This window comes from Scyliorhinus canicula, chromosome 11 (genome assembly GCF_902713615.1).
Source record: "Scyliorhinus canicula chromosome 11, sScyCan1.1, whole genome shotgun sequence".
Lineage (NCBI taxonomy): Eukaryota > Metazoa > Chordata > Chondrichthyes > Carcharhiniformes > Scyliorhinidae > Scyliorhinus > Scyliorhinus canicula.
Genome location: NC_052156.1, coordinates 148447673 through 148471250, shown reverse-complemented (window position 1 = coordinate 148471250; position 23578 = coordinate 148447673). Strand labels below are relative to the sequence as shown.

At 45.9% G+C, this 23578-nt stretch overlaps 1 protein-coding gene across 1 annotated transcript in view; it reads left to right on the top strand.

Moving 5' to 3' along the window:
• The window catches only part of tnpo3 (transportin 3), a 77507-nt gene extending 56945 nt beyond the window's left edge, over positions 1–20562 (top strand). Inside the window, exons 17-23 of the mRNA XM_038811713.1 lie at positions 819–935; positions 6666–6760; positions 8651–8807; positions 10173–10340; positions 11989–12101; positions 17008–17106; positions 20197–20562. Of these exons, the coding sequence (XP_038667641.1) occupies positions 819–935; positions 6666–6760; positions 8651–8807; positions 10173–10340; positions 11989–12101; positions 17008–17068 (711 nt within the window). The 3' untranslated portion in view covers positions 17069–17106; positions 20197–20562. The remainder of the gene's footprint in view (positions 1–818; positions 936–6665; positions 6761–8650; positions 8808–10172; positions 10341–11988; positions 12102–17007; positions 17107–20196) is intronic.
• The last annotated feature ends 3016 nt before the right edge of the window (positions 20563–23578 follow it).

Below are 23578 nucleotides of genomic sequence, written 5' to 3'. Positions count from 1 at the left end.
GGGTATGGATGGCTAGTTTCCAACCCTGAAGGACATTGCTGAACCAGTTGGGAGTTTGACTACAATCTGATATTCTTCCTGTTATTTGCTTCTTGTTATCTCCTCCCATAAAACTGAATCCAAATTCTCAAGCTGCCACATTAACTTTAAATCTGCATTCTCTGGATTATTATCCTCGGCCCCTGTGTACTACCATAACCAAAGTACTATCATTGCAGAACTTTTGCTTCCATTCTCTTATCCTAATGGCTGCACGTTGGCTTCATCAGTGTTTGTGTGAAGAATGTCCTGACATCAGTTCTGAAGATACCCAAGTTTAACTTTGGCCCCATAGTTTCTGACTTTGCTTCTAATTCTATAAATCCGTATAATGCCGGTTCTCAGCTGCCATCTTTCAAACCTGAAGAGCCCAAGTTTCTTCTCTCTTCCCTTCTCAATCTCAGCCTTTGGAATTGGATCAGCCACATGATTCTCTTAAAGAATAATGAAATGAAAACTTTGAAAAATAGAAAAGAGGCAAGTGGTTCCTACCTCTAATGGGCACTGTCATGACAGGAAGTTGTAGTTGTGGGTGGTTTGGTGCTTTTCAGAGTGATTTTAAAATTCTACATGCTGATTATTTGTGTGACATCTGTTTTTTGCTTTAAATGCAAACACCATCATCAAAAATCTGAGTGGGAAATCGAAGTGAAGCTTGGCTGCCTGGTCCGGTACTCTGACTAAAGTGGGAAGTTCTTTACTTGGGGCTTTGTACGACTAGTGTGGGGGTGCAATGTTTGTTGTTATCCCTTATTCAATTGTTTCTCCTCCCCGTCTAGATGGTGAACGTGTATCGAGTGCACCCACATTCTTGCTTCCTCTACCTCGGCAGTATCCTGGTTGACGAGTATGGCATGGAAGAAGGATGCCGGCAGGGGCTCCTGGACATGGTGCAGGTAGGATATAGCAGCCCAGTGCCACAAAGAAGCTCCACTCTGTGCTGAAGGAATTGGCTTTGGAGGGGGCAGAGTCCTTTCGATTGCTGGTTCAGACAGGAGGTTTGGGACACTGTGGTCCTTCCCTGAAAGGGATGCGTGATACAGGAGTGATGGTGATTTAATGAGAAAACTGTGCAGTTAACCGTACATCTCAGGAATTCCTCATTTCTTTCTTTCCACCATTGGCAGTTGTGCCTTCAGCTGTCTCGGTCCTAAACTCTGGAATTACTCCTTGCCCCCAAACGTCTCCACCTCTCAACCTAACTCCTTTAAACCACTCCTTAGAATGTAGCTCTTTGACTGAGCACTCGATCACCATTCCTAATATCTGGCTAAATGACTGTGTTAATTTGTGTTTTTTTAATATTTTATTCAAGGCATTTTCATGTATTAAAAGAAAATATCAGAAGAACAACACATCAACTCAATGAACAACCGCAATCCTCCTGCCCCCACTGAGACCAACACCCTGCCACATCTCGCCTTCCCCATTTTACACCCCCACCCCTCCAATTGCTGACCCCTCAACCCTCTTTCAGGAAATCGATGAACGGTTTCCATCAGGTGAACCCCTCTACTGACCCCCGCAAAACGAATTTGACGTTATCCAGCCTCAGGAATTCTACCAGGTCACTCACCCACGCTCCCGCTTTTGGCAGCTCTAAGTCCCGCCATAAGAGCAAAATCTGTCTCCGAGCTATCAGAGAGACCAAGATGTCCCCCTTCTCCCCCCCCCAAAATCTCTGGACTTGGACCCACCCATCTTGGACACGCCCAGAACATGTGGACGTGATTCATTCACCCCCCCCCCCCCCCCCCCCCCCCCCCCGCCCCAAAACCACCACCCACACCTATCCTCTACTCCCGCAAAGAACCTACTCATCCTTGCCGCCATCCTATGAGCCCTATGCACCACCTTAACCTGGATCAGGCTTAGCCTCGCACACAACAAAGACGCATTCACCCGCCACAAGGTCGCCGCCCACATCCCGCCCCCACCTCCTCCTCCCATTTACGCTTGGCATCCCCCACCAGGGCTCCCTCACACTCCATCAATTCCTTCTAGATATCCGACCTTCCCCTCCCCTATTTCATTTTTCGACAGCAACTTGGCCTGCAACCCCAGGGACAGAAGCCCAGGAAAGGATTGCACCCGTCTCCTCACGAGATCCCGTCCCGAGCCTGCAGGTACCTAATGTCATTCCCCCTGCGCAATTCATACACTTCCTCCAAGTCTTCCAGCTCCCCAAATTTTCTTCCTATAAACAAGTCTCCAAAAGGCTCAATCCCCACCTAACGCCACCCCTAAACCTCGCTTCCAGCCCCGCTATGGTTACCTATGGTTATCGCAGATCGGTACACATACAAGGCACCCTCCAGCCCCAAATGCTGCCTCCATTGCCTCCACACCCTTGGGGCTGACATCACCACTGGGCACACAGAGTACCTGGCCGGCGAGAACGGTAAAGGCGCCAACAGCAAAGCCTTCGAGCTCTTTCCCCTACACGACCCCTCCTCCACCGCCCACTTACACACCATTGCAATATTCGTGGGGCCTTCCCCACCCACAAACCGGGAGATCAGCCTGTTGACTTCCATAAACAACGACTTGGGGACAAAGATTGGGAGGTTCTGAAACACGAACAGAAACCTAGGCAGCACCGTCATTTTCACTGTCTGCACCCGCCCAGCCAGAGACAGCGGCAAGCCATCTTCATCTGCTCCACCAATCGAACTAAGTTCCGTTTATGCAGCTGGGCTCAGCTCCTTGCCACCTGGATACCCACACACCTGAAGCTCGTCCCCAACACCCTAACGACAACTCCCATAGTCTTCTTTCTTGCCCTCTGGCATTAATCGGGAACCCCGCGCTCTTTCCCATGTTCAATTTATATCCCGAACACAGGCCACATTTCCCCCCCAAATCTCTATAATACCCCCAATGCTGCCCACAGGGTCCGGGATGTATAATAACAGGTCGTCTGCATATAGCGAGACCCTATGCTCTGTGTCCCCTTGCTCAATCCCTCGACGCCCTAAGCGACATTGCCAATGGCTCTATTGTTGAGGCAAAAAGCAACAGGGAGAGTGGGCATCTCTGCCTCGTCCCACGGTGTAACCCAAAGTACCCTAGACTCACTCGGTCCATCCACACACTCACCACCGGCGCCTTGTGTAACAGCCGGACCCAATCCACAAATCCCTGCGTGAACCCGAACCGACCCAGCATCTCCAGTAAACACGCCCACTCCACCCGATCAAAAGCCTTCTCCACATCCAGTGCCACCACTACCTCTACCCCCTGTCCCTCCAAAGGCATCAAAATTACGTTGAGTAGCCTCTGCACATTTGCCGACAACTGCCTCCCCTTCACAAACCCTGTCTGATCCTCGTCTATCACCCCTACACACAGTCCTCAATCTGTGATGCAAGCACCTTCACCAATAACTTGATTCTATGTTCAATAACAATATTGGATGGTACGACCCACACTGCTCCGGGTCATTATCCTTCTTTAGAATCAGTGAGTGGAAGCCTGTGACAATGTCGGGGAAGTTCTCCCTCTCCCTCGTTTCATTATACGCCCTCACCAGCAGTGGTCGCAGGTCCTCCCTAAACGTTTTATAAAACTACCGGGAACCTGTCTGACCCCGGGACCTTCCCTGCTTGCATTGGGGTATAGATGAGAGCTAATCAGATTTAATCGTGGACAGGCACATGGGACTTGAATGGTCTACCGCTATTTCTGTTTCTACCATCTTGAATCTTTTCCACGTACTCGTACACTGCCCCTCTGGCCCTCCGCTTACCCTGTAGAGACTAGCCATTTGGAGCCTCTGCCTCTCCTTTAACAATCCTGCCTCTGGCGCCTCCGAATACATCCTGTCCACCTTCAAAATCCCATTCACCATCCTTGACCCCTCCTCTTGTCCTGCCTTCTCCCTGTGCACCCGAATCGAAATAAACTCCCCTCTTACTACAACCTTGAGTGCCTCCCACAACGTGGCGGGTGTGACCTCCCCCGTATTGCTCACCTCCACATAGCCCTGAATGGCAGTCTGCACCCGCTCACACACACCCTCATCCGCCAGCTACCCCCTGTCCAGCCTCCACTGCGGCCGTTGTGCCTCCCCCTGAAGCACCTGCAAATCCACCCAATGCGGTGCATTGTCTGAAACCACAGTCACCGAATACTCCGAGTCGGCCACCCCAGCCGGCAGCACCTTGTCCCTCACAAAAAAGTCAATCTGGGAATACGCCCAGTGCACACGGGAGAAGTATGAAAACTCCTTTGTCCTCGGCCTTCCAAACCTCCTGGTTCCCCCGCCCCTCCCCCATGAACCCCCTCAACTCTCTATTGTTGACACATTTGACGACTTGAGACTCGACCGGTCCAAACTTGGATCTATGACCATATTGAAATCACCCCCCCCCCACACACACACACACACACACACACACACACACACACACACACACAAAATAATCAACCGATGTAAGTCCAGGTCCAGAATATTCCCCGACACTCAACTTCAGGTGTGACTCCTGCAAAAATGGCCCGTCCGCCTTCAGATTCCTCAAATGCGTCAATACACGTGACCTTTTGATTGGCCCATTCAACCCCCTCATGATCCATGTGACCAGCCTGGTCGGGGGGCTCCCCTTCCCCTGCTAATCAGCCATACCCCTTTTTGAGCCAGCCCATGTCACGCACACCTCTCGGCCTGCCCTCAGACGTCAACCCCCCCCTCCATCACTTCCGAACTGTGCCACACCAACCACACCCTTGTCAGCAATCCCCCCCCCCCACACTTGACCCCCACCCTCAAACAAACCCCCCCTCCACACACCTTCCTCCAAGCAACCTCCCACTTCACTCCCGTTAACCTGCCCGCCCAGCTAGCATGGTGGCCCCTGCCCAAGGCCTCCAACTTCGCTTCCCTCCAGTTCCCATCCCCCCCCGATCATCCCAACCGTCAACACACCAAGAGTAACAAAAGGAACACTCACCATCACTGCTCCCCCGCCACCCCCATGCATTTTACAAAGCTCACAGTCCTCCGGTCCATTGTCCCTCAAAGTCCATCGCCTCCTCTGGCTTGTCGAAATAGAGCTCCTGATTCTGGGATGTCACCCACAGGCGGGCCGGGTACAGAACTCCAAACTTCGCCCACTTCTCAAAGAGGGACAGCCTTTATCCAGATGAGCATGGTCCTCCTCTTTGCCAACACCGCACCCAAGTCTTGGTAGACCCGCAGCTCACTTCCTTCCCAGGTACACTTATTGGTCTGCCTCGCCCATTGTAGGATCTTTTCCTTATCCAAAAAGCGATGCAGCCTCACCACCATCGCCCTTGGTGGCTCCCCCATCTGTGGCCTCCTCCTCAGCCCCTTGCAAACGCGGTTCACCTCGAGAGGTCGATTGGAGGTGCCTCCCTCATCAACCTCTCCAGCATACCCCCACGTACCCAGCGAACTCTGCACCATCAAATGCCTTCAGGCATCCCAACAATCCTCATGTTTTGCTTCTTGGAGCGATTCTGCAGGTCTTCCACCTTCCCCCTCAGCCTCTTCTGGCTTTTCCACATCACTTCCAATTCCGCCGTCAACGAGGCCACCTGCTCTTCCTGCTCCCCCACCACTGCCTCCACTTTCTGAATCGCCCGACCCTGGGACTCCAGCCTCTGCTCGACTCTCTCAATCCCAGTTCTCAACAGCTCTATCACCGTGGCCATGTCTTCCAGGCCTCTTTCCTCTACTGCTAGCTGCTCCGTCGACCACTGGACAGGCAGGAGTCCCCCTTGCCCTCTGCCATCTTTACCTGTGGCACACCACAAACTCTCCTGCTCCAACTGCTCTTTCTTTCTCGTGGCGCTCCTTGTCCGCTGATCCATGCACCAGCCACACCAGAGATGTATTACCTTCCTCGGGCACTCTGTACCTTTTTCCCTCAAATACTGCACCCTTTGGGTGGGAAAGACTGAAAAAATCCAGCTCCAGAGTAGCCACCAAATGTGCGACCGCTTACTCCATGGCCGCCACCGGAAGTCCATGTTGATTTGTGTTTGATAACGTTTCAGTGAAGCACTCTGGGATGTTTTACTAAATTATGACACCTTGAATTTGTAAGTTGTCTTTTAGAGTGAAATGTCTCGAGGGAAGCAGTGAAAGATGAACCCGGGCTCAGCCACATTTGTAGGTATTGAAGTTTCTGAAAATGGGAAGTGAGATCCAGAGAATTGAGGCTCACAACACGGTCTCCTGCTTGGACCTAGGACCACAGAATTGTGGAACTCCTCAACACGCTCTCCGAAACCTTCTGCAACCTTTTAAAACCACACGCAGCATCACCTTATTGAGCCACTCCCTCTTCTCTACAACCTCAGTGATACTCTGTATTGTGAGCTTTAACCCTTCAAATAGTGAAATTCAGCGTGACTGAATGAATGATTGACTGTGCTGCATTCAGACAAGTTGCCATATTTATCCTCTGACTGACAACCTGATGAGCACCCCACCCCACACAGTGTCAGGACACCTACATTTGAATTTATCTCCCTGAGCTAGATGCAGGATAAGGCAGCCAGGCTGAACCATCCTTCCCTGCTAGGTGACAATGGTGGCCATCTTTCTCCATTTGGCCAGCAGATGTGTGCCTTTAACTCTTGACTTTTTTTTGTTGTTACAGGCATTGTGTATGCCAACATTTCAGCTGCTCGAACAACCAAACGGCCTTCGAGATCACCCAGACACAGTGGATGATCTTTTCCGCCTAGCAACCAGGTACATTGAGAACTGTGTGCAATATTCTCCTGTCTGGAGGGGTTGCGATGGTGTTTACTTGGAACAGTTGTCCTTTTGGTACATTTGCACATCTTGTATTGGCCTATACACTCTTGACACTTTTTCTTTAGGAAGGTGTTTGTTGTCAGGTTATTTGCCCGAACAAGGCATTTAATCTTCCCTGCTCTTCAGAGTCACAAGGACTTGAAATGTTAACACTGGTTCTCGCTTCACAGATGCTGCCAGACCTGCTGAGCTTTTCCAGCATTTTCTGCATTGAGTTCATTTAGTCTAACCTCTTGTGTTAAATGCACTGTTTTCTGGAACTGAGTCTTGTGCACAGAGGCACGTTCTGGTTTGATTCCTGAACTGTGCGGAGTTGACTCCAATGGTTTTGTTGGAATCTCCACTGGTTCCAGTTCTCACTCTGCACCATGTGCCACTGCTCCCCCTCACCCCCAGCCCCTGTAAACAGCGCAGTGAGATTGATTATGGATTGACACCACTGGTCATTTTATACTCCCCATCCTGGCCAAAAACCCTTTTTTGTGAAGAACATGTACTGCTCCTGCAGTAGCAATCAACCAACTTGGTGCTGACCAGGCCTCCATCCTAGGTGAGGCAAGATTGCTGAACCTGTAATGGGGGCTTCCAGATCAGCCACTGAGCCCTTCATATCCTGTGTGGCAAAGTCACTCTCATCTGCCGCAACATCAAGCCAGTGTTCCCTGTTGCTTGAACCAAACTGAAACCTAAACTAATTTAGGAATCGGGTGAGGGAGGCTTCAATTTCCTCTGCATCCCTCTACTTCATTGATAAACTGGAACTCAGATTTACCCAGGCATTGTGAATGCTAGCACACAGTGATAGTGGGGCTTGCTGTCTGCCATCACTTCTCTGTGCCTCTTGGAGAATCTTACAACACAAGAAGCGGCCATCTAATCCATCATGCCCTTGAAAGAGCTATCCAATTTAACTCGCTCCCCTGCTTTTTCCCCCTTAGCCCTGCAAATGATCCCATTTTAAGTATATCCAATTCCCTTTTTAAAGGTAATCTTGAAAATGCTTCCATCACTCTTTCAGGCAATGCATGCAAAATCACAACAATTAGCTGCGTTTCCAAAAAAAAAATCACACACAACCCCCCTCCCTTCTGGCAATTTTGCCACGTTGCAGAGCTTGATGTGTCAATGAACTCCAGCAATCCATTCCTAACCAGATATTTATCCAGCTCTTTCTTTTGAAGATTAGAAGGATTATTACGTACTGACTTGGTTCCTGTTCTGCTGAAACTGTGGAAATTTAATCTTTTGAATGCTTGGTTGCAGACTTGAATAATGGAGGCATATGTGCAGGTTGATATTGTGGAGTTTCATTCCATTATCTATAGAACTTAGAGATATTTTGTAAAACTCTCCCTTGGGAGATGCTGCACAGGAATAAAATGTTTTGTTTTTGAGCAATGACAGCTATTTTTCTGTGGACATTTGAACACTATCAGCATATCGTTCTATTTTTCTCTTTCCTATGTTTAGCTTCCTGTTAAATGCATCCACGCTATTTGTTAAAACTACTTCATGCGTTGCAAGTTCCACATTCTAGCCACAGTCTGAGTAAATAAATGTTTTCTGTATTCTTTATTGAACTTCTTAGTGACCATCTTAAATTATATGTCCTCTGGTTTTGGTCTGTCCCACAAGTGGAAAAATATTTACTGTATCACATCTGTCAAGCCATTTATCTTTATGACCTCAATAGATTTCCTCAAAGGCCTTTTTAAGGCCCAACATATTCAATCCTTCCTGGTCATCATAATTTCTCAATACCACTTGTTCAGATTTTTTTGCACCTTCAGTATTTATTGAATTCCTGTTCTTTTCCCTGCACAGATTTATTCAGCGAAGTCCAACCACACTGCTGCAGAGTCAGATCATCGTTCACATCCTGAACTGTGCCATTGCAGCTGTCATCCTTGACCACCGGGATGCCAACTGCAGCATTATGAAGTTCTTGAGGGATCTTATCCACACAGGGGTTGCCAAAGACGTAAGTTTGCTCCATGACTGAGCCCAGAGTTCACAAAGAGCACAATGTCTTTAACTTGATAAAGGCTGTCGAGTGTCAGTGCTCTCTCACCCCAGACTTGGAAGATTGCAGGTTCAAGCTCCACTCCCAAGGTTTCAATATGCAATCTGGGTTGTGGCAGAGAATGACCGCTGCACTGTCTGGGACACATGATCACAGCTCTGTGTCTATTTGTTTGGATGAATGTGATCCCACAGCATTATTTGAACATGTATGAGAGAATCATTCTGGTGTCCTGGCCAACATTCATCCCTTGGCCATCACATCCAATGGTCGTTTCATAGTGAGATCTTGTGAAAAATGACTGCTCGTTTGTGTCTGCTGCACACATTTCTGCTCTGCCAAGAAAAGCCTTGCTTTCTCCATCAAACGTAATGTGATGGATCCATAATGCTTTGGATTGTAGTAAATAACTTTCCTTTTAAATAATTTTGTCTCATTACAGTCCAGCTTGTGTTTATACTTCAACCTAATTCTTGTTTGAGGACAATCTGTAAAATATATGCTAGATGTGACGACGTGTTGTATAGATGATGATGTGGGCAACACGGTAGCACAGTGGTTGGCACAGTTGCTTCCTAGCTCCAGGGTCCCAGGTTCGATTCCCGGCTTGGGTCACTCTGTGCGGAGTCTGCACGTTCTCCCCGTGTCTGCGTGGGTTTCCTCTGATTTCCTCCCACAGTCCAAAGATGTGCAGGTTAGGTGGATTGGCCATGATAAACTGCTCTTAGTGTCCATAAAGGTTAGCTGGGGTTATGGGGATAGGGTGAAGGCGTGGATTTAAGTGGGGTGCTGTTTCCAAGAGCCGGTGCAGAATCGATGGGCTGAATGGCCTCCTTTTGCACTGTAAATTCTATGAAACCGTTACCGTATATGCAGATTTCCTGTTTGCCCATTTAATGGAGGTATATGAATGCACATCCTAACAATCACGTATGGTGTACTATCACATTACTAAGCTTTCAAAATAAGGATCATTGGCCTGTTCCATACTCAAGCTCATTCTTCCCCAAGACTATGGGACCTCTTGTCTCTGGCCTGCTGTTAACCGTGGGAATCTCTACACTCTTAAATCACAACCTTGTCACAGTCTAAAGTCCTATAAAACCAGAGTTTGGTCTACAGGCTTTCAAAACTCAAGCTTGGTGTCGACCTCAGAATTGATTCCTGACTTGCCTCTCCTTCTCTCTGGCCTTGCTGTTCTTTAACCCAGAATCGGGGGCTGTGAATAGGTTTCTCAATTTAAAAAAAGTTCCCCAGACTTGCCAATCACAGCATAGTGACTGAAACCAAAGTAGTAGTAATAATTCGATCTTGTTTCCACAGCATGAGGATGACTTTGAAATTCGGAAAGAACTGATCAAGCAGGTGATGACCCAACACGGTCAGCAACTGGTCAACCAACTGCTCCAGGCTGTGTGCTTCTGCCTTCCACCTTATACCTTGCCGGATCTAGCAGAGGTTATATGGGAAATCATGCAGGTCGACAGAGCGGTAAGATCACAGTTGTATCTAACCAACAGCTGGAGGCTTTATCTTGTTAATCATTGTAGGAAAGGGTGAGGTGTGTGAGGAAAAGGTGCCCCTATTCCCATGGTGTGACATTTTCACTTTTACTCACCAACCTTCCTGTGACCTCTGATTAAGATTCTGCAGTCTTGGAACCATATAACATGAAAGGAAGCCATTCAGCCCTGTGTGCCCATGCGGGTTTTTAAAAGATCTATCCATTTAGCCTCTCTCGCTTGCTCTTTCCCTTAATCCTGTGTAAATCTTTCGTTTTTGAGTTTGAATGCAAATCCCTTTTGAAAGAAATTATTGAAACTGCTTCCATGCCCGTTCAGACAATGCATTCCACTTCATAGCAATTCACTACATTAAAATAATTCTTCCCATTGTTGCCATCTCTTCCTCCCCCACGCATCCTGATTCTTTTAATGATGACCTTAAATCTGTGTCCTCTGATTACTGCCCTGCCAATAGAAACAGTTTCACCCGATCTATCAAAATTCTTTATGACAAGGTGGTGCAGTGGTTAACACTGCTGCCGATGGCACTGAGGACCCGGGTTCGATCCCGGTCCTGGGTCACTGTCCGTGTGGAGTTTGCACATTCTCCCTGTGTCTGTGTGGGTTTCACCCCCACAACCCAAAGATGTGCAGGTTAGGTGGATTGGCCACACTAAATTGCCCCTTAATTTGGAAAACAATATAATTGGGTACTCTAAAAACTTTTTAAATATCCTTTATGATTTGGAACATATCTTTAAATCACCTTGTGGCCGTTTCCTTTAGGGAGACTTCCCAGCTTCCCTAGTCTTTTTACAAACACCAAGTTATTGTTGCACTGGGCAGTTTTGCACAGTTGCCTTGTCCCCGTCGGGCAGTTCATCCACTCCAGTTAAACCTGTACATCTGGGCGGTTCCAGGTTTGAAAGGCCAGTCAGGCTCTAAACAAGAAACACTAAGCACTCACAAACTGACAACTGGCTCAGCAGGGTGTTGCAGATTTCCAATGATGCATTGATAGAACAGCTCTGCAGTAATTACACTCACAGCAGTGTTGTTCTCACCTGCAAAACGTGGTGCAGCAACGCGAGAATTTCATGTTTATTTCAAAGAACCAAATAACCTAGAGTGTAAAATTTTCAATTTTGTACGGCCTTAGGATTTTTAATTTAACTTCAGTCCGGTGTTGCACAATAACACAATGTTCAGCCTTCCTTGCCAGTGTATTACCCAGTTTCACAAACTCTTGAATCAGGAATGCAGGCGTATTGCTGGTGCTGGGCTCTTTTGCAAGTTATTCAGATTCCTTAGTTAAAATACACTCCTCCTCTTCTCTGAGAGGAAGTATATGTGTTAATGTATGATTGTATCTGAAAGTAAGTGCAGTGTATGTGAGAATGCTCGCGTGTGCCAACAATCTCTCGACATTTCCCCTTTCTCTTGTATATACAAGTACAATTCAGTGAGGTGCTGCCTGTCTGTTTTATGAATCTGATATTCATCCAAGTGTAACAAAATCAAGAAGTAGCATCTGCCTGGAATTTAAACTATGTTTTCCCAACTCACCCTGAACACTAATACTTTTTGCGCTTTCTATAAATCTTTGGCTGTTTCTTTGCTCTTGTCTCCTTTAGACATTTTGCCGATGGTTGGAAGCTTCACTCAAGTCATTACCTAAAGAGGCAGCAGGGGGTGCTATCACAGTAACACACAAGCAGCTGACTGATTTTCACAAGCAAGTCACCAGGTGAGAACAGCTGCTGTGGGCTCGCAAAGCCAGCCATTCCTAATGGGTCACAAGTTTTGCAGCTCACCAATTGCACAACGCTGTCCTCGAACTTTCCTACCAATGTAAGGCAGACCACGACCATCATGTATGCAGGAACTCTCTACAGCTGCAGCTTCTGGAAGCCTGGATTTAGGAGCTGGAGCGGCGGCTGGGGACACTGAAGCATTTGCGAGATAGAGAGTATCGTGGATAGCACATATAGAGAGGTGGTCACACAGCAGGCTCTGATTCCACAGGCAGGAAGGGAATGGGTGACCACAAGGCAGAACACGAGAGCTAGGCTGGCAGTGCAGGAATCTCCTGTGGCCATTCCCCTTCAAAACTGATATACCGCTGTGGATACTGTTGAGGGGAATGGCGTATGGGAAATGGATAGGCGTTTCTGTGGCTGAAAATGAGTTTCCAGGATTTTATGTTGTCTCCCTGGTGCAAGGGTCAAGAGTGCCTCGGAGTGGTTGCAGGACATTCTAAAGGGGAAGGGTGAACAGCCAGTGGTCAGTGCCCATCAGTACAAACGACATAGGTTAAAAATAAAAGGGATGAGGTCTTCAAAGCAAAATATTTGAGTTCGGAAGAGATTTGAGAAATGAGGACCTCAAAGATAGTGATTTCAGGATTACTACCAGTGCCACATACTAGTCAGAGTAGAAATAGTAGGGTATATCGGATGAATACGTTACTGAAGAGATGGTGTGAGAGGGAGGGTTTCAGATTCATGATGCATTGCGAACGGGGGAGGTGAGACCAGTACAAACCGGACGATTATATCTGGACAGGACTCTGACTGATTTCCTAGGGGAAGCATTTCCTGGAGTGATTGGGGAGGGTTTAAACTAAAATGGCAGAGGGATGGGAACATATGCAACAAATCCGAGGAGGGCGAATCGAGGACAAAATCAAAAGATGGAAAGGGGAATATGAAAAGTGATAGGCAGAGAAATCAAGGGCCAGAATTAACAATAATAATATTTATTAGTGTCACAAGTAGGCTTACGTAACACTGCAATGAAGTTACTATGAAAATCCCCCAGTTGCCAGATTACGGCACCGGTTAGAGTACACTTAGGGAGAATTCAGAATGTCCAATTCACCTAACAGCACGTCTTTCGGAACACGTGGGAGGAAACCGGAGCACCCGGAGGAAACCCACGCACATACGGGGAAAACGTGCAGACTCCGTACAGACAGCGACCCAAGCAGGGAATAGAACCTGGGACTCTGGCGCTGTGAAACAACAGTGCTAACCACTATGCTACGTGCCACCCATATGTGAGAACGGGACAAATAATATTGGAAAGTCAAGCCTTCGGGCTTTGTGTCTTAATGGGCAGAGCATTCGCAATAAAGTGAATGAATTAATTATACAAATAGATGCAAACGGGTATGATATAGTCGGGATTACAGAGACACGGCTGCAGGGTGACCAGGGATGGGAGTTAAACTTTGAGGGATGTTCAGAATTTTGGAAGGAGTCAAAAAAGAAAAGGAGATGGCGCTAAAGAGAAAATTAATGCTATAGTGAGGAAGGATATTGGCTCCGACAATGTGGAATCTGTATGGGTAGAGTTGAGAAACACCAAGGGCAAAAAATGTTGGTGGGGGTTGTATATCGACTCCCAAACTAGTGGTGATGTTCGAAATGGCATTAAACAGAAAATTAAAAACACGTGACAAAGGGACATCAGTGTGTGATTTTAATCTGCACATAGATTGGGAAAATCATATTGGTCACAATACCGTAGGGGAGATATTCCTGAGGTGTATAGAGGATTGGTTTCTGGACCAAAAATTGAGGAACCAACTAGAGAACTGGCCATTCTAGACTGGGTATTGTGTAATGAGAAAGGAATCATTGGTAATCTAGCTATGTGAGACCCCTTACGGATGAGCGAACTTAATATGATAGAATTTTTTATAAAGATGGAGCATGGCTTCGTTGATTCTGAGACGAGGGTCCAGATTCTAAATAAAGAAAACTTTGTTGATCTGATGCGTGAGATTGCTGTGATGGATTGGGAAACATTGCTTAAAGGGATGACAGTGGGCAGACAATGGCAAACATTCAAGGCGTGCATGGGTGAACTGCAACAATTGTTTATTCTTGTCTGGCACAAAAATAAAACTGGAAAGTTGGCCAAACTGTGGCTTACAAGGTAAATTATTGATAGTATTAGATCCAAGAAAGAAGCATACAAACTGGCCAAGAAAAACAGCAGACCTTAGGATTGGGAGCAGTTTAGAATTCAGCAAAGGACGTCCAAGGGATTGATTAAGATGGGGGGGGAAATGGAGTACAAGAATAAGTTTGCAGGGAACATAAAAACTGACTCTAAACATTTTTGTTGCTATGTGAAGAGAAAACGATTGGTGAAGTCAAACATAGGTTCCCAACAGTCAGAAAGAAGGGAATTTATAATGAGGAGCAAAGAAATGGCTGAAAACATACTTTGCTTCTGTCTTCACAAAAGGAGGGCACAGATAACACAGCAGAAATGTTGGCGAACACGGGGTTTAGAGAGAGGGAGGAACTGAAGGAGATAACTATTAGTTGACAAATGGTATTGGGGAAATTGATGGGATTGAAGGTCGATTACATTCCCCAAGACCTGATAATTCACATCCCAGAGTACTTAAGGAAGTGGCCCTTGAAATAGTGGATGCATTGGTGGTCATCTTCCAAAATTCTCTTGACTCTGGAACTGTTCCTACAGATTGGAGGGTAACCCCACTATTTTTAAAAAAGGAGGTAGAGACAAAACAGGGAATAATAGACCTATCAGCCTGATGTCAGTAGTGGGGGAAATTCTAGCTCTTATTTTCTATGATTCTAACCCATTTCCACAGAGATATCAGTTACAGGGGAGGAAAACTTTCAATGAATTAACTCTCAGCGACATGCTCAGACCTGTGCAAGTTCTGATTGTTTGGAGTGGAAGCCAATCACTAAGTCTCCCCATAGTACATGATGCTGGCACCTGGCAAGTTCTGACTCGAATCATACATTATGGCCTCAACTAGTTTGTGCACTCGCACACATCCGAGTCAGGAATGATTGTTAATTGCAACCCGTGCCTCCTGAGCCCTCTGCTCTGAAACTGCTTTCCACATTGTTCAACTCTAAACAAAAGAAAGTTGTTTTGAAAGGTTGAAATTTTATTGTTGCTAATAGTTTAAACAAACTGACTGGGGTAGATGAGTCAGCGATTGTTTGTGCTTCTGTACGGTCTGATTTTTGAATTTGGCATTGCACCCAAGCTGGGTTCTGTCATCATTTGAGCTGGCCAAGGAATGGGAAAGGGGACCCTGTTTGATATTATTTTTTAGCCCCCTTGCTCCAGTTTTTCCAGGTGTGATTGACCATATTTACTCAACAAAGGGGCAATTAAACTTGTGATGCACGACAGCCCCAATATAGGCTCACTCAGAAACATGGCAGTGTGATAATTTTAGACATTAAATGTGAATCATAGCTTTACCAATTTTAGCTTACACCTATGTTTCTAGTTTGACAATCAGCAAGAGTTTTTAGTGAACAATAATTCTCTGGGTTTTGACTTTAGCTTTATTCATGTAAATTCGTGATTGAATTGGTTGAAACACGACTTCTATGTGATCTTCATGCACTTGCCAAATTAAACAGAACAAGACACCACCTTTTTTTTTACAGCAGGCTCTCTTACCAAAAAAGCTTTTATTTCTTTTTTATGTACTTTGAGATTTACTTTTCAGTAGAGTGGGTTTTGCAATCAGATTGTCCTTTTTAATAAACTGTACAAAGACTTATCTAAATGGCCAGCTGGGAGGCCATGCCAGCCCCAGTTCTTTGAACTGCCACAGACCAGGGAGTTCAAAGGTTTTGATTCTGAGACTGTGTATTTGCTAACGTCAGTCTGACCAGGCACAGTAGTGCAGCCACTGGTCTCTATCTCTGTCTGTGAGTTAAGAAACCACATCAGCCAGAGTTCCTGATTGCTATCCAGTTACCCCTCTCCCTGCTGGAAAGTGCATATGTGTGTAGCTAATGTGGAGTTCAGCTCCCATCAGTTTGCTGTCCCTCACACTTGGAGAGTAACCACAAGATGATACTAAAAGAACTGAACCCCAGGCAAGATTTAGAAGTGTGAGAAAGGAGAAAAATAAATTGGAATCAGAAGTCAAAAGCATCAAAAAGAACAAGTTTGTCCATTTTGATTATTTTCTACGTCGATAAATAAATGCAGCTATTTCCTTGAGCAGGAGATTTACCTGAAAGGAGAAATTGATCCCAACTGTGCAGGGATGAGTTTGCCTCAGTACCACTGAGACCCATTTACCGAAAAGACTGTCATCAGTCGTGGTTCCTTTAATAATCTTTATTATTGTCACAAGTAGGCTTACATTAACACTACAATGAAGTTACTGTGAAAAGCCTCTAGTCGCCATATTCCGGCGCCGGTTCAGGTACGCAGAGGGAGAATTCAGAATATTCAATTCACCTGACACTGGCCTTTATTCTATTGGCCGTTCTTTAGATCGGAGCATTGTCATCTTTGAAACATCCTTTGCCTGTTTGTAAAGTTAATGTTTTTTGGTGTTTTTTCCCCCTCTTGTCCCTGATGAATTGTGTGAGCCCAGATAAGAGCATTGTTTTAACCTAGGGCTCTGGTAATTTAACACTGGGCTGTATGCTGGTTTTTAATGTAGATTAGTGTTAACGTAGCCCATTTCTCCATGTCAGTTTAACTCCGAGCTCTGTAAATTTAACTTGCAATTCTGTACTTGTAATTTATACAGACCAGTGCTCAATGCTAATTTAACCTAGTGCTCAATGTTATTTTAACTCCGAGCTCTGTTGGTTTAAATGCACCTCCTTTACCTGTTGCAGTTCTGATGAATGTAAGAAAGTTTGCTGGGCTTTAAGAGACTTCACGCGCCTCTTCCGATAGCTGTGTTCACAAATCCATGACTTGCATCAGTCTCCCAGGTAAGAGCTGTCCTTGTATCCGTAAATGCAGCTGTAGATGTCAGCCATTTAGACCAATGCCTCTTATGTGAGGAACCATTGGACCTTTTTTTCTTGTTTCAGTTCTTATTTTTTTATGTGACCCTCCTCTACCCACTCCGCCACAGAAATAAACTCAATATCAGTTAATCTTGCAGATTGCAATGTAAGGAGATGCAATGAGGTCCTTAAAATCCTTCCAAGGTGGGAGACAGTGGCATGGTGGTAATGTCACTGGACTAGTAATCCAGAGCCTAGGTTAACGCTCTGAGGAAGCTGGTTCATATACCATCACAGCAGCTGGTGGAATTTAAATTCAACTAATTATTAAAATAAATCAGGAACTGAAAGCTAGTCTCAGTAATGGGGACCATGGTAACCATCAATTACTGTGAAACCCATCTGATTCACTCATGCCCTTTAGTGAAGGAGATATACCATCCTTGCCTCTTCTGGCCGAGATATGACTCTACAATTGTCCTCCAATGTGGCCCAGCAAGCCACCCAGTTCAAAAGTATTCATGGACAACAAATGCTGGCCATACCAGCGATAGCCATATCCAATAGAAGAATTTTTTAAAAAAAGAGATCAACTGGGTGTGTTAGGTTTACAGACTGCATGCCTCCATCTGTGCTGGCCACCTCACACTAATTGAAGAATACATTTGAAGTAGTCTGTCTCTTTCGGTTTCCCACGCTCTTGACTTTTCTCTCTCTCCCTTTCTGGAGAAAGTGCGGGCTGTGTCCTCACTCACATGCAGTTTCCAATAGGGATTCACTGAATTGTCACCTGACAGTACTAGCAGATGTTCCTCTTCAGAGTTCTCCACCACCGAGACACATATTCCAGTTAACATCCTACCCGAAGATCTGACAACTCAGCAGAGACTGCACGTCTCTCATTGAACCATCGGGGCAATTTCAGAGCCTTTTTACTCTGAGGCATCTTCTCTTCGTGACACGACCTTCAATAGTGGTCTAGAGACTTTCTCCCCAGCTGCTTGCTCGCAGAGAGAGGAATTCAGTGTCAGAATTTTACTTGTAGTTTAAACATCGAGTATTGCTGAGTAAGCAACTGACTAAAGCTCTCACCTGGTCTGTTCTAACCTGAAAGCAGCACCAGTTTTCCCATTTCTCTCGGAGTCATCCTAACTGTGCACAGTGGTGTTTTATATCACGCATCTTCCTGTGCTCCCACCAGTGAATCCTCCCTTGTCACCGCCACCTTTCAGAATGTTCATTCACTGGCTTACCCGTGACTTCTCTTTGGAAGAAATGTTTCAACATTTTGCCAGCTGAAACCTACCTCACCATTGGTAATCTCTTCTCCCTCACCAGCTGAGCTTTACCCTCCCTCCTCTCCCAAACTCCCGCTCCTGCCAGCCTTCCCTCCCCCTCTCCTTCATTTTCCACAGCCTTTCCATCCCCACCTCATCCCACTAGTTATCCTCTGCTTTCTCCCTATGTGTGGTATCTTCCGATTCCTTTTCCTCCATATTCTTGTGTTAAAACATGTCTCTTTCCCTGCAGAGCTTTGCAAATACAGCAACAACTTGTTTTTACATCATGCCTTTAACATCATAAAATTGTTGTCCTCCGGTGGTTCAAAAGGAGCATTAGAAATCAAAGTTTGGCACTAAGCCATAATAGGGCAGGTGGTCAAAGATGTAGGTTTTCATGTGCATTTTAATAGTGGAAAGAGATTCGGGGAGAAAGCTCCAGAGCTTGGAGTCAGAGCAGCTGAAAGCATGGCTGCTAATGGTGGAAAGATTGGGGATTCTCGGGATTCGGGTGAACAAAGGTATCATAGAATCGTCGGGCTGGAGGAGGTTATAGAGATAAGGGATTTGAAAAGGATGAGAATTTTAAAATCAAAATGTTGGTTAACAGAGAGTCAGTGTAGTGGATCAGTGAATGGGATTTGGTGAGAGTTAAGACAGTGTTTTTCAAACTTTTTTTTCCGGGGACCCATTTTTACCAGCCGGCCGACCTTCGCGACCCACCACTTTCTCTTAACCTTGTTTGCTGCTGACAAAAATGGAGGAAATGGTTTTGGGTCCCTCTGGCCCTCGTACACGCTCCTCCAATGGAACCTGTTGGATGAAGGTGAAGCCTTCCGGTGTCTCCATCTGTCCAAAGTTCTGCATTTTTTCCCCTGTAAAATTATATCAAATAAAACCCCCCCGAACTTGTAAATAAAAATAAAATGAACAAAATAAATGAATAAAACCCCCCCGAACTTGCAAAACAAAAAGCTGCAACCGTTTTTTAAAAAAGTGGTCGCACTGCGCATGCGTGCCCGATCATCAGCGCGCATGCGCATAGTTTTTTTTACATGATCGCGACCATTTTGAAGGCCGCTTGCAGCCGGCGTTATTAACGCTGCGGCTGTTGTGCGCAGATTTGCACAATCGGGAGCGCCGTGACGGACTGCTCCGCGACCCTCCCGACACCCGCCCGTGACCCATCCGTGGGTTGCGCTCCCGTGTTTGACAATGCCCGAGTTAAGACACGGAGCTTTGGAGGATCTCAAGTTTACTTACGTGTAGAATGTGGGGGGATGGTCAGGAAATAGCTGAGGGTAAAGATACTAAGGGTAAAGATACTAAGGCATGAGTGAGGGTTACAGCAGCAGATAAGCAGAGGCAGGGACAAAATCAGCTGATTGTTATGGCGGCGGAAGTGACATTCTTAGTGATGGTGTGGGTATGTGGTTAGCAGCTCATCCTGGGGTCATATAAGGCACCAAGATTCTGACGAGCCTGGTTTAGCCCCTCAATTTCCAGGGTCACGGATGGAGTCAGTAGCTACGGGGATAGAGTTTGAATCCGGGACTGAGAACAGTGACTTTAGTCTTGGTGTTTGATTGGAGGAAATTTCTGTTCATCTAATGTTGGATAAACAGTCTGATATTTTAGCAACAGTGGAGGAGGTAAGAGAGGTGGTGGTGAGGGTGTCACAGCGTACATGTGAAAACTAACACTCTGCTTTCGGAGTCAGCGTATTATTCAATGTAACTTTAAAAAATTATTTTGTACGCTCTTCTAAAATTGTTGTTTATTCTTTCCACAGAGGACTGTGTCTCAAAAAAAAAGACCAGAAATGCAAATCAAAATAAAACCCAAAATGCCATGGCCGGGTCCCAGCGAGAGCAAATGGGACAAACAATCACAAGCAGAGGTCTGTAGCCTGGGAGATAAGTGCCAAACGCCCTACTGCATAACGCCACATAGGTGCCGCTTCCCTGGCATTGTGCATCAGGGCATGCAAGGGGTGGGGGAGGTCCAGGATTTTTGTCCCCCTCCCGGCATCAAGATGGCTTCAACAGGGGATCAACAGCATGAAAGAACAGCAGCCAAAATGACTGGTGGCAGAAATTCAGTTGCCTCAAGCTTGTATGTAAAAGGAGGATCTGGAATAAACCAGCTTTTAAATCAGCCAGAGTTCCTTCAGGGAGGAGTTTGTTTTGTTTATTTTTGGGGTGGGGGGAGGGTAGGATGGGGCAGGGGAGATTATTGTGCGTAGCACAAGAGACTTAATGATTTTTAAAATGAAAATCATATTTAGTGTTCATGATTAATGGACAAAGGACAGAATGAGCTTTGTAACCTCAGCTGTGTCACAACTTAAAAAAAAAATTAGGAAGAGCATTAATAAAAAAAAAACACAAAAAAAATCCAGAATTCCTAAAACGGAGCCATGGATCTCTGGGACGTGGAGTTGTGGATCTGAGCCCGACCTTTAGTGAGGAGGGGGTGGAAGAGTGTCACCTCCATTGGTTGTGAAGATTTCGACCGCGACTGAATAACAGGTCAGAATTTAAAAAAAGCGAGTGAAGGGGTGGGTGGACAGTGGCTGTTTACAGAAACATACCAGGACAGCACTGTCGAGCTGGGAGGGGGGTGGGGGGGGGGGGGGTGGGGAACGACAGTCCCTGCAGAGGGTGGGGAGGGTAGTGCAGGGGGGGGGGGGGGGGGGGGGGATGAGGGTGTGCAAGTGCTGTTCCGTCTGGTGTTGTAACCATTTCGAGAACAATTAAAAAAAAATGAATACTAATAAACGCGTGTGGCTGTTTTTATAGTGAAAGTTCAGGCAGCAACAGCTTCATAGAGTTATCAGCACAGATAGGCCATTCAGCCAAACTAGTCTGTACTGGTGCTTTGGCTTTGCATGGGTCTCTAACCTATCAGCATATCCCTCCGTTCCTTTTTATCCCATGTATGCATGTGGCTTCCCCTTACATGCATCTATGGTATTTGTCTCAACTGCTCCAGGTGGGATCAAAGTCCACCTTCCCTCACTCTCTTGCTAAAGACTTTAAGAAGCTTCTCAATCTGAACTAGTAGCTCTCGGCTGGATCTGGGTGTTGCACCATTAGTTTTTAAGCCCACTGACTCACCTGCAGGGTTCATTGAAGGCTGCACCACTTTCCCCTTTCTTTGTTACGTAGGACTGTTGGGAAGTCCTCCCCTAATCTGTGAATCCCTTTGGGAGAGGGAAGAATCGAAGATAGACTGCTCTAGGGGAGAGCCTCTGTCAGGGCACTTCATATACCGCCCTGTATGCACACATCAGACTTGCTCATGAACTGGTGAAGGGAGTCTTTTTCCTTCAGATCAGGAACTTGTGATTCACTGGGCATTTCCTTATGACTGAGCAATTTCACTTCCCTGCTTTAATTTTTATTCCTGTATCAACGGTATAAACTGGTCTTCAGAAATGTTCAGACTTTTCTTAAACAGAAAGGACTCTGAAAGAGACTCAGATTTGAGTGCGATAAATTATATCTTCGACTTTTTTGTAGTAAAGTCATAAAGTTGAACTTTTTTTTGGGGGGGGGGGGGGGGGGGGAAAGGAGACTTCTCAGACGGTCTGTCTGGTTATTGCAGTAGGTCAATCATTGTGATTTCACCCTGGGAATTAGATTCAAACCTAGCTCGGGCTGATGAGATTTCACTCTGCTGGCTATAATGATTATGTGTATGATAAGTTAGTGATGATCTGAATCCTATTCCTGGTAGGGGCATGGTCTCGTATAAAATGGGTAGAGAGGCATCTGGGATGCAGTGAAGAGAGTGGTGGGGCCTGTGATTGGGAAGAAAGGGTATTTTGCAAATAATAAGCAGGGACATAATATTCAGTATTAAAAAAAAATGCTGGAAATACTTGGTTGAACAGGGTAGCAATCTGTGAAAAGAAGCTGTTAATGTTACACGTGACCCTTTGAACTGAAAAAGATTGTTACATCTTTAACATTTAAGCAAGTACAGATGCAGGAAGGTGGGGTGGAAAGAACAGAATGTCTGATAGTGAGCTAAGTGACAAAGACAAGGTGGTGCAAAGTAAAAGGAGATAGTAATGAGATAAATAAACAAAAGCAGAATCATTCAGCACTTGCTATCTGGAAAAAAACCAGGAACAGTGATCGCGCTCTACAACTATTGAACTCGGATGTTACGTCTTGAAGGTTGTATGGGCTGGATTGAAAAAAGGAGATCCTCTTCCTTGAGCTTTGCTGAATCAGTGTCGGAATCGAGGATAAGAGAATTAAGATGACAAGCGACTGGAAACTCAGGGTCACACTTGAGGGCTGAATGGAGGTGTTCAGCAAAGCGATCACCAAATCCATTTGATCTCACCAAGGGAGAGGAGACTCCATTGCAAGCAACAAATACAGCATACTACATTGAAATAAATACAAATAAATTGCTGTTTTTCCTGGAAGGAGTGTTTGGGGCCTGGAACAATGGAAAGGGAGAAGCTCACAGAACAGGTGTAACACCCATGCTTGCAAGGGAAGGTGAGTGGTTGATGGAAGATTGAACCAAGATGTCACGAGGGAACGGTCCCACTGGAATGCTAAATGGATGGGGTCGGGATGATGTACCAAATGACAGCGAATGACCCATTTGATTTTTTTTTTTAAAAAGAGTTTCTCTTTTCCCCCATTCCCTCCTCTCCCACTGCAGATTCCTGCTGAGGTCTTGGTTCTGGAAAAGCTGGAATCCTGTTGTATTCAAACCTGTGTTCATTCTTCCTATGTGATCACGGGCAATGATTTTTGTATGTGGAGCTGGCTATTTGACCTCTGGATCATCACATACAAGTCTGATTCTGTCAACCCCCACATATGTACATCTGACTGGCACAGAAGCTCACATTTCTGCATTGCTTTTTTTTTCAAATTTAGAGTACCCAATTAATTTTTTCCAATTAAGCTGCAATTTTAGTGTGACCAATCCACCTAGCCTGCACATCTTTGGGTTGTGGGGGCGAAACCCACGCAAACACGGGGTGAATGTGCAAACTCCACACTGACAGTGACCCAGAGCCGGGATCGAACCTGGGACCTCGGTGCCGTGTGGCAGCAGTGCTACCCGTGCTGCCTTCACTGCTGCATTGTTAACAGCACAAGTCTGGGATTGTAACCTTCCTATCCACTAGACTCATGAGC